Here is a 10,750-nt window from a genome sequence, read left to right on the forward strand (position 1 = left end):
GAAGTGTCAGGATAATGTCTGAAAATAAACCTACACAATAAAATCCTCTTAGCAGAATACAATAGACGCACATAGTTCATGCGAGCGTATCTGTAATATGCTATTCGTAATCCTACCATATATCTAGTTCTTTTCTACCGCGATCAAATACAGACATTTCTCCACGGTTCAGTGGGGTTTGCCCAGCCTGCCTCCGGATCGACTCCCTCACGGCGCCGCGTTCCCCTTGTGTTGACGACGCCCAACGGGGCTTTGCGTCGTGCGCAAGCATCCTTCCGGTTAACGTCGGCTCGGACGCTTGCTCCGTCATAACACCGAACGCTCGCGGAGAGATGCTCGGGACGGCTCGAGGCCGATAGCAGGCACACGTCCTTCCGTCCGTGCGGGAGAAATGCCGTGCACTTGCGGGAGCTGGCGCCGGTGGATTCGGCCCCTTGTTGTGGTCTTGTACGTGATGCTTCTGGCCGTGGCCTTGCCGCTGTGCGTGTGGGAGCTGCAGAAAGCGGAGGTGCGTCCCGTGTGGTTTTGAAGCAGTGTTTGGAATTGGAGGCGATCGTCGTGAACCGTTGCGATTGAGCTTGGTATTCAAATGATTAAAAAACCGCAAAAATACAAATACAAAATTGTGCTTTGTGAGGATTGATGCGCTGCTAATGAAGAACCAGCAAGCCTCCGAAGAGCGCGTGATTCGGGAGTGTATATTATGTATTGAACACTGGATTGAATACTTTGGCGTCGATTTCGTGGCTGTCAGGAAAACTGAGCACTCATTTTATTTGTTAACTATTGCAGGTGGGAACACACACTAAGGCGTGGTTCATTGCGGGTGTGTTTGTATTTATGACGATTCCTGTCTCTCTGTGGGGCATCCTACAGCATCTGGTGCACTACACACAACCTGAACTACAGAAACCAATTATCAGGTATGATACACAGACTCACACACACGGGTGGGACGCCAAATGGGCTGGGTCTTCGCCATGATGAAGCTAGATGTTGCACCAGCTGCTGCTCAGTGTAATTCGCACGTGTGCTGAAGACCTGATGGCAGATACACGCGTGGAAACTTTTGAGGTTTTTTTTTTCTCGCTCAAGCAGCTCCGAAAGACCCCCAGAAAGTCGTTTTATTGCGAGAGCATCTTTAGGGTATACATGCGTGTATGTCTCACAGTCAGTCACACACAAGGGATGCATGACATTTGGCCATATAATGGATATCCGTGTGTGTGTGTGGTTTTTTTTACACAGAATACTGTGGATGGTTCCAATATACAGCTTAGACAGTGTAGGTATTAACAACTCTCCCAGTCTCTGAATTGTAAAGTGGATCATTACAGGTCAGAGGAAATGTAGTGTGCTACAGTGTATTTGGTGTGTGTGTGTGTGTGTGTGTGTGTGTGTGTGTGTGTGTGTGTGTGTGTGTGTGTGCTGGTGTGGATCCCTTCCAGTGGATTGCGCTGAAGTATCCCAGTATAGCCATCTATGTGGACACATGCCGCGAGTGTTATGAGGCGTATGTAATCTATAACTTCCTGATGTTCCTGCTGAACTTCCTGGAGACGCAGTACCCCAGCCTTCCGCTTATTCTAGAGGTGCAGGAACAGCGCTCACTACTGCCCCCTTTCTGCTGTTGCCCGCCATGGCCCATGGGAGAGTGAGTGTACACACACAAACACTCCAACATCGCCTTGTATTTTCAATGTAATATTACAATTGTAAGAAAATGTAGTCAGTACATAAATACTGAAATGTTTTCAGGATTGTTCTGCCCTCATTGTGAAACCTTACCATGATATTAGATATATTCTAATAGATATTTTAGTTGAACTGCTTTACAATAACACCATCCATACAAAGGGATTATGACTCGTTAAAAACTAGGCTATTAATGGTTATTAATTAGGTTATGAAAACCTCAAAATACATTGACCTGTTTTTTGCAAAATAGTGAGACCATATTCATTTATACTATTAAACCTCAGATCTTGCCATTCTTTTGTTTTATCAACATTATACCTATCACCTTCATCAGAAATGTAATACGCTGCTATCATTTAACCACACTTTAGTCAAAAATAAAATGGACTACATTAACATTCTACAGGTCAGAAAATCATTGGTGCCTGGTATTTATGAGTTATAAATGATTATTAATTTTTCTATAAGCTGTTTGTGTCCTAATTAATAACCATTAATAACCAATAACAAACTCATTATTTTTATAATTTTAATTATCCTTTATAAGGGATGTCCTTATGTTTAAAATGTAATGGAGCTTTGTGTGACAGTGCTGAGTGAAATCACCTGCGTGCTTCTCTCATCCTCAGGGTTCTTCTGTACAGATGTAAACTAGGAGTTCTGCAGTACACTGCCATCAGGCCTGTTACTACAGTCATAGCACTGTAAGAAAACTGAAAAGAGCCCTCTGCAATCTCAGAAAGAAAAACTAGGATTCACAGAAATACGCCGCACCTCCACTCATCCTCATAACGATGAAAACACACAACACACACACACAAGCACACACACGCACACACACACACACACACACACACACACACACACACACACAGAAACACTCAGAAACAAATGTACCGATTTGTGATGCTGTGTCGTGTCTTTCCATAGGGTGTGCCAGCTGTGTGGCATCTACGACGAGGGAAACTTCAGCTTCAGAAATGCCTGGACTTATCTCGTTATTGTCAACAACGCCTCACAGCTGGTATGTGTGTGGCTACTCTAGTGTTTGATGAGCTTGTGCGTGTGAAGATGAATTAGGTTTGTGTGCTTAGAAACAGTTTGCAATTTTGAGAAACAGGATGTTTTGGACAGAAAGTGCTTGCATGTGCAGCTGATGAAGATGTTGTGGGGGTATGAAGATTTATCTGTGCCTATATTTGTGTATACACGGAGTCCTTACAAGGTCCTAGATGTCCTCTAGGAGGAACACACTACGACTCCTCTCTGGGTCATCTACAGAAGAAAAACAAAAGATCTGTGAGATCCTTCCCTGTGGTCCTCACACCACTGCGTGCATTTCTTTTAAGCAAACAGGACAAACTATCAAAACACTTATTTCCTGTGTGTGTGTCAGACTAAAACGTAGGTTAAAGGTCAAGGTTTTGGCTGTTTTTTGTTTATAAGTTTCACTTGAGTGTGTGTCCTCATAAGTAATTCAATACTGTGTGTGTGTTTTCAGTTTGCCATGTACTGCCTGCTTCTGTTCTACCGTACCCTGAAAGAAGAGCTGAGCCCACTAAAGCCGGTTGGCAAATTCTTCTGCGTTAAAATGGTGGTGTTTGCCTCATTTTGGTATGTGTGTTCAAAAGTATCGACCTCTGAAATTGACATTTTTTGGTTGTTTATGATTGGTGATTGTCACTTTAACGTTCTTCCACACAAATTATTCAGTTTATGTTTTCTTTTCTGTCAGCTGCTCAATAGCTAGATTGAAACTATTGGACAGTAAGTTGCCTTCCGTGAACACAGACATGATGGAATTAAGTAGTAGATATGGGTAGAAATAGTGCAAGTGGAAACAGTGTTTGTAAATATTTTGTCATTTGCTACAGTGAAAAGGAAAGGAAATGAATCATCTTCGGGGGATAAATGTGGACCATTCGCAAATGTTTGTTGCCCTCTGCAGGCAGGCTGTGTTCATCGCCTTTCTTGTGAAGGTTGGCGTCATATCTGATAAGCACACATGGGAATGGGAAAGCGTGGAGGCCGTAGCTACAGGATTGCAGGTGCACATATGTAACTCATGATTACAGGATGACAGGTGTGCGTATGTAACTCATGATTACAGGTTGACAGGTGTGCGTATGTAACTCATGATTACAGGCTGACAGGTGCACGTATGTAACTCATGATTACAGGATGACAGGTGTGCATATGTAACTCATGATTACAGGATGACAGGTGTGCGTATGTAACTCATGATTACAGGTTGACAGGTGCACATATGTAACTCATGATTACAGGATGACAGGTGCACATATGTAACTCATGATTACAGGATGACAGGTATGCATATGTAACTCATGATTACAGGTTGACAGGTGCACATATGATTACAGGATGACAGGTGTGCGTATGTAACTCATGATTACAGGATGACAGGGGCACATATATAACTCATGATTACAGGTTTGCAGGTGTACATATGTAACTCGATTACTGGATGACAGGTGTGCATATGTAACTCGATTACAGGATGACAAGTGCACATATGTAACTCATGAATACAGGATTGCAGGTGCACATATGGAACTCACGTAGGTCATACCACTGTAGGGTTACGTGCACCAGTAATGACATGCAGTGGGTCTTTGGTCATGTTTGTGTGGCTATGTTTCTAGGACTTTGTCATCTGCATTGAGATGTTCCTTGCAGCAATTGCACATCACTACAGCTTCACATATCGTCCATATGTACGTGAGGATGAGGAAGGTTCCTGCTTCGACTCCTTCCTCGCTATGCTGGACGTCTCTGATATACGAGCTGACATTTCAGAGCAAGTCCGGAACGTGGGTATGTACTAGCTTGTCTTTCATCTGTCACACACATATACTGACAAGCAAAGACACACAGACCTAAAGCACTTTGTTTTGTGTATGTGTCCAAAGTGTAAATGCGTGTTGTGGGGTAATCTGTACATCTGTACAAGTGTGAGTGTATGTGCATATTTTGAGGGCGTATGATACAGGATCATCACCATAAGTTATTGAGTGGTGAGTATAAAGTATCTTTGAAATATTTACATTTGTGTGTGTGTGTGTGTGCTTGCTGAAGGCCGTACAGTGCTTGGTCGTCCCCGTAAGCTGTTCTTCGGCTCTGAAGCGGACATTGTGCAGGGCGAACACACTGGCCTTCTCTCAGGTTCATCTCATGAGCGGCTGGGGGTTGACCCCCTTTCTGTGCCTGCCTCCCCAAAAGGACAGTACCAGGGGCTGGGCCAAACAGACACACCTCGCTCCCGCTCCGCCCCTGCAGGCTTTAACTCCTCCTCCTGGAAGAATGACTGCTGCGCAGTGCCAGCACCGACCAATCAGAGCCCAGGAGTGAAGTCATAAGGTAACAGGTCATGCAATTAACAGTCACTGATTGTGTTTGCAAATTGGAGACACACATTAAACTCAGTTTTATGATGAGGAGATGAATGTTCTTGTGAATGTCAAATAAAACATCTTGAATGTACTTTTTTTTTTAAATGTTGATTTTAAAATGTTAATAGAACTGGTTTGTAAGTGTATTGGCTGTAGTACAGATTCAGTATTATGTAATACTGTTTGCTTTGTGAAAGTTGATGTTGAACTTACAATGACTGTGTTATACTGACATGACAATTACAGTTTGTATGTATGGGTAAAGCACTGATAAAACATTTCTTATGATATTTCAACATTATGATGTGAGTGGAAGAATTTTTCCCTGTATCACTGGTGTCCTAAACCACTTTGGAGTTGTAATTTCAACTTAAAGCATAATATGTTATCTTTATCCCCAGATATTTATTACATAATTGAATGTATTGTTTTGTTAATTTTATTAATTTATTAATAAATATAAGGGACTTGCATAACCATATGAACTGAACCAGAGTGAATTCCAATTAAAAACATATGACTTTACATATTGTCTCATTGCTGTGGAAAATATTTTATTTATATATTTATATATATATATAATTTTTTATATATATTTTTATATATTTTATATATTTTTTTTTAATTTTATATATATATTTTATCAGTGCTTTAAAAAGATGAGCTGAGTTTATGAGCCATGACAGTAAACTTTTGAAATGCCGTGAAATATTTTTGCCACATAGGGGCACCATAATCATATAAAACGGAAAAAAGCTCCATTTACACTTGCAGCATTTGGGAGATGCCCTTGTCCAGTGGAGCTTACAAAAGTGCTTTAAAGCCTCGCTCAAATACATATACTCATCTGAGAATAGATGGCCAATGTTAAGAACACTATCAGTCCTGGATAGAGGAGAGACCTGCCACTAATAAGTTGCAGTAGCCCAGTCTTGAACAAGGATTGAACAAGAACCTGAGTGAACCTGACCGAGTTAAATGAGCAATTAGCAGTATGAGGAGAGAATGATAGTTGGTTGTCCAGTTGGTTGCTTGCCTGGTCGGTCGGAGTGATCCAGGTGTTCTTTACTGAGATCGCAAGGGCTTGACCTTGGAGACGTCACTAGGGATCTATAGTCGAGTCAAGTCAAATGTATTTATATAGCGCTTTTTACAGCAGTTGTTGCCACAATGCAGCATTACAGATGTCCGAGTCCAAGCGCCCAGTGAGCAAGGCAAGTGGCGAGGAAAACCTCCCTAGAGCATGAGGAAGAAACCTTGAGAGGAACCAAGAATCAAAGGGGGACCCGTCTTCCTCTGGCCAATATATATAGCAGCTCATTTCTGCTGAGATTTAGTGTTAAGTGATGAGATAACATCTATGCCATCTATGGAGAGATGTCTGCTAGGCATGCCAAGGCATGAGCAGAAACCTGCGTCAAAGGGCGGAAAGGAGAAAACTGAGTATCATCTGCATAGAAGAAGTAGAAAATACCATGTGAGAACATAACCTCAATAAAAGAGTGGCTATAGAGGGAACAGGAAAGGATCAACAGGTGCGAACAGGAGAGGACCAAGCAATGAGCCTTGTGGGACACCAGTGGAGAGTCACATGATATGACCTTCCCTCAACTTATGACACAGACCATCACCATGCTGCACCAGTAACCCATAGGGCTGTGAGGATGGACAGGGGGCTCTTACGTTAAACGTGTCAGAGGCTCCCGAGACATCAAGAATCAGGACATCAAGACTGATGACACCTCGATTGCACTAGCAGCCAGTAGCTTCTTTCAAATAGCCAAAGAGCTTGGCGAGAAAATGAGGGAGGAGGAGGTGAATGGATGAGGAGAGCAAACGGAGGAAAGTACTGTGGGGAGGTATGAGCACCAGAGAGGGTAAATAAGTCAGTGTGTTGCAGGGATGTGAGAATGATGGAAGCTAAGATGATGGCAATGGAGGTTGAGCTGAGAGGGCTACAACGCATGAAGGGGAATGCACCTGGAAGCACAGCAAGATTAGTTAGTCAGAGACAGAAGTAAGGTAGAGATCAAGTAAAGGTAAGAGATAACATAAGTAAATGTTAGTGCAAAGAATGAATAGTTAACCAGGTAGAAGTCCATTTACATCAAGTAAGGGTAGCTGGTAGATCCATCTTTTTTTTTTTTTTTAAACAGATGTAAGCTTTTGTAGTAGGCCGCATTCTTAATTTAACAGTGTGAGTACGCCTAAAGCTAACCCGAAAGTGTACTTTGACTGACCAATTAATAATTAGCGCACCAAGACAAGACTGAAACTGACAGTGTTAGTCCCTCCTGTACAATTCACACCTAAGGCTGAATTTGGATGGCTCAGATTTTCAAATTAACATTTAGGTTTGCCAGGGAAGCTGTATTCAGGTTATTGCAGAATATCAAGCTACCTACTTATAGCACAAGATTTGGCATTCTAAAGAACTCAAAGAAATGTCAGGGAAAACAAAACGTCCACCAGATGGTAGCCTATGTTAGTTTAAATTGTTTGTTTTTTTTACTGTGATCATTTTATTAATTTTATTTATGCAATACAAAAAAAACCAAAAAACTTCATCATGAATAAGCCAGTATGAATCAATAAAATAGTACGTCTACACTGATTCTATTGCAACAGGCCAGCAAATAGGTCTACTAAAGATCCCCAAATAGGTGCACAATCTGAACAGGACTGTAGCCTAGTAAAAGATCAGTAACATGATAGCTGCTTGACCACCCCCGGAAAACCACGGTTATTTGAGGAGATTTATATATTTTCTCATTTGTTTTTGCAATTTTTGTTTGTGGATGCCACTCTAAACCTTTATTTCATTTTCAATCTAATATGATGAAATGCTGTAATTTGTAGCTGTAATTAATTTGTTTTAATTGTAATTGTAAACTTGATTTAAATTCAAGCCCAAATGATGAAAGACCCCTCCTACCTCTCGCCAGTGCTCCTGAGGCCCAACACTGCAGGATTACCATTACAGATTAACCTAAATTATTTTCTCCAAAATTATTTGCTTGTTGATCGATCCTTCTAATGAACCAGCTGAGCCAATTTCTCTTCCTCTAACCATCCTTGCAGCATCTTATGCATTACTATACAATACAGTTATACTGGCTTACAAAAATCTATAGCTGACTTCTTGCTGAATTGTAGCGATATACCATGCCAGCAGCTTCAGTAAACAGGATCCGTAACTCAGTCACTTCTTAGGTAGGCCGTCGTGATGCTATTTTTTGAGTGTCATTTGGGATTAATCTTGATTCAGAAAACCACTGGTGTCAGGTAGCCTCTTTTATCGAGCAAAAGTAATACAAAACTGGAATAGGATATAAAAAATGTTTAATCGGCTATTATAAAGAGAACCTAAGAATGGAGGATTCGATGATATACACACAACGGAATATTGAGAAATTGTCATACTGTGATTGTATTAAGGCTGTGCATTTTTTGGTTTTGTTGATACTGACGGCATGTGGAAAATGCATTGTTTAGGAGTTAGGGAAATGTCCTCTTCCTCTACGGTTAAGTCAGGAAGGACGGAGTGTTCCTGCACGACGGCTGCCAGCTCTTTAAGGAACTCGGCATAGAGGAAGGCTGCGAACGCTCTGTTCCTGGACTGAAGCGGAATCTCGGGACAGGGCGGACGAAATGTCTGCAGGCACACGGGCGTGTGCCCGTTCCGAAACCAGCCATAGTCCAGCAGGAAATCCTGCTCTGAGAGAGAGAGACAGAGGAAATCACTAAAGGTCTCGGCCAAAGCTAAAAGAAAACCTGCTAAAAATGACAGTTTCCAAAAGTTCAACAATAGCTTGTAATACCCAGTGATGCAACAGTTGGTGAGCAAAGTGTTTTGATTCACCTCAGACAGAACTAGCTTGGCAGCTGCTTCACAAGCTGCTAAATTACGAGAGGATATAGCTTGGTTCAGTTGGTAGTATCTGATAGTGTGGAGTGTGGAACTGCGTCTTGACACGTGAGATAGTTATGGAGGGTGTCAGCTAGAACCTGTCGCTCCGATGATGCCCAGATTGATACAATCTCCTCTAATCACCTCAGTGATTTTCTGGCCCCAGAAAGAATGTATTTTGCATCCCTCCAAAGACTAACAAGAGAGGCCCTTTTGTAAAAGGACGTTCACAGCACCCCACTGACGGTGAGGGAAAACGAAACATGAACATAACATACATCCACACGTCCACAGTGTTCACCTCTGCACATTTTGGCCTGGTCTCTGCAAAGCAGGTTCACAGCAGCATCCTGCACCAGCTGAGTGAATTCAGGCCTGGACGCTGCATACTGCTCAATCTGGCAACCCACAGACACCAGAACCTGAAAGACGACCATAGAGAAGTCTCTGGCACTGTGGTTCCTTGCACATGTCTGGCACCTACCCCAGTGACTGCAGCACTTGAGGTATTGATGTGTAATAGAATGAGGGAACTAAATGAAGAAGAGAGAGAGAGAGAGAGAGAGAGAGAGAGAGAGAGAGAGAGAGAGAGAGAGAGAGAGAGAGAGAGAGAGAGAGAGGGGCATGTCTGGGCACCTGGTAGAGAGAGCGCACGCTGGGATGGAAGGTGGGACGTGTGCCGAGTAGGAAGCAGCGCAGCAGCGGCTGTGGGTACGATGCCAGCTGTGCCAGGATGCCCGTCACCAGTAGGTTCACCTCCAGCGGGTTCTCCAACATGTTCTCCAGCCGTGACAGTAGCACGCTAAGGAAGGGACCTGCGGGTGGAGCAGGGCTTGTACCACCCACCCACCGAACGCTTCCATACTTGTTTCAGAACATCCGCTTAACGGCCAACTCACCTGTAAACGGGACGCCGTGTTTGCTTCTGTCTCCATCATTCCAGTCTGGATGCTCATTCCTCCCTTCCTCATCCCCGTAGTCATCGTTACAATGTGAACCGAAATCCGCCTCCTCCTCTTCGCCGTGCAGGAGTGAAGTCAGCCGCTGGAAGTGAACTTCGATTCCCGCTGTGCTCTCATCGTCTCTTCCTGTTGTGCGGATGAGCTGGGGTGACTGGGAAATGAAGCCTTCCCTTGTGTCGCCCACTGAGGGCTCGGTGGGTAGACCTGGCTGGTGCTGTGGGCTCGTGACGGTTGCCTCTTTCTGGTTATGGTTGAAATGAGCAGTTTTACTGTCTGGTTGCACCCTCTCTTGCTCAGCCGTCTGTCCATTTAACACCTTTACGCATTTTGGTGATTCTTGATTTATTTCGCCGTGGCTCAGCTCGAAGGAACACTCAAGGCTTGGTTTAGGATTATCATTTTCTACATTACCATATATGTGATTCTGTGTGTTACCACATGTGTAAGGATGCTCATGGTTATTTGCTTTGGATGGTGCGTCGCAATGTGAATGGTTGTGCTTTTGGCTTCTCTGAGTATTTTTTAAGGATGCTCTGGGGTCGTCTAGTGTGTCTTTCTGGGCAATGAGATTATAAACCAAGATGTCATCCTGGAAGTTTGACTCCTCAAAATAGGATCCCCGAAATAGCATGATGGCACGTTTCTGCATCTCCTGAACGTGTCTGGGAGGCTCTTCTGGGAGAGGCCGTTTTGGAATGTGGGAAGTCTCAGAGACCTGCTGGTTGCCCGGGCTGTGTGGACCAGCATCGCAGCTGTTATCCCACTCCAGC

At 43.3% G+C, this 10,750-nt stretch overlaps 2 protein-coding genes across 7 annotated transcripts in view; one reads left to right on the forward strand and one right to left on the reverse strand.

Annotated features, from left to right (window-relative positions):
- Positions 1–146: 146 nt before the first annotated feature.
- On the forward strand, positions 147–5,633 carry LOC113570315 (transmembrane protein 184C-like). Its single transcript, XM_035521385.1, has 10 exons — positions 147–508; positions 793–923; positions 1,249–1,285; positions 1,449–1,654; positions 2,328–2,402; positions 2,629–2,722; positions 3,200–3,312; positions 3,647–3,746; positions 4,362–4,533; positions 4,795–5,633. Exons 1-10 carry the CDS (start codon positions 392–394, stop codon positions 5,073–5,075), a joined length of 1,326 nt encoding a protein of 441 aa, XP_035377278.1. The 5' UTR covers positions 147–391; the 3' UTR covers positions 5,076–5,633.
- Positions 5,634–8,433: 2,800 nt separating this feature from the next.
- Positions 8,434–10,750, reverse strand: part of LOC113570356 (protein FAM160A1) — a 10,358-nt gene continuing 8,041 nt past the window's right edge. For all 6 annotated transcript variants that reach the window (XM_026998723.2, XM_026998720.2, XM_026998724.2 and 3 more), the window contains 4 exons: positions 9,918–10,750; positions 9,655–9,833; positions 9,320–9,440; positions 8,434–8,825 (listed from right to left, as the gene is read on the reverse strand). The exon at positions 9,918–10,750 is cut by the window's right edge and continues 280 nt beyond it. In XM_026998723.2, the coding sequence (XP_026854524.2) occupies positions 8,542–8,825; positions 9,320–9,440; positions 9,655–9,833; positions 9,918–10,750 (1,417 nt within the window). In that variant the 3' untranslated portion in view covers positions 8,434–8,541. The remainder of the gene's footprint in view (positions 8,826–9,319; positions 9,441–9,654; positions 9,834–9,917) is intronic.

This window comes from Electrophorus electricus, chromosome 22 (genome assembly GCF_013358815.1).
Source record: "Electrophorus electricus isolate fEleEle1 chromosome 22, fEleEle1.pri, whole genome shotgun sequence".
NCBI lineage: Eukaryota > Metazoa > Chordata > Actinopteri > Gymnotiformes > Gymnotidae > Electrophorus > Electrophorus electricus.

What these genes read in the sequence shown, in the direction of transcription:
- LOC113570315 (XM_035521385.1), top strand. Translation starts at nt 392, where the DNA reads ATGCCGTGCACTTGCGGGAGCTGGCGCCGGTGGATTCGGCCCCTTGTT. An exon ending in GGGAGCTGCAGAAAGCGGAG is followed by an intron (nt 509 to 792) that starts GTGCGTCCCGTG and finishes TAACTATTGCAG; the next exon opens with GTGGGAACACACACTAAGGC. An exon ending in TCAACAACGCCTCACAGCTG is followed by an intron (nt 2,723 to 3,199) that starts GTATGTGTGTGG and finishes GTGTGTTTTCAG; the next exon opens with TTTGCCATGTACTGCCTGCT.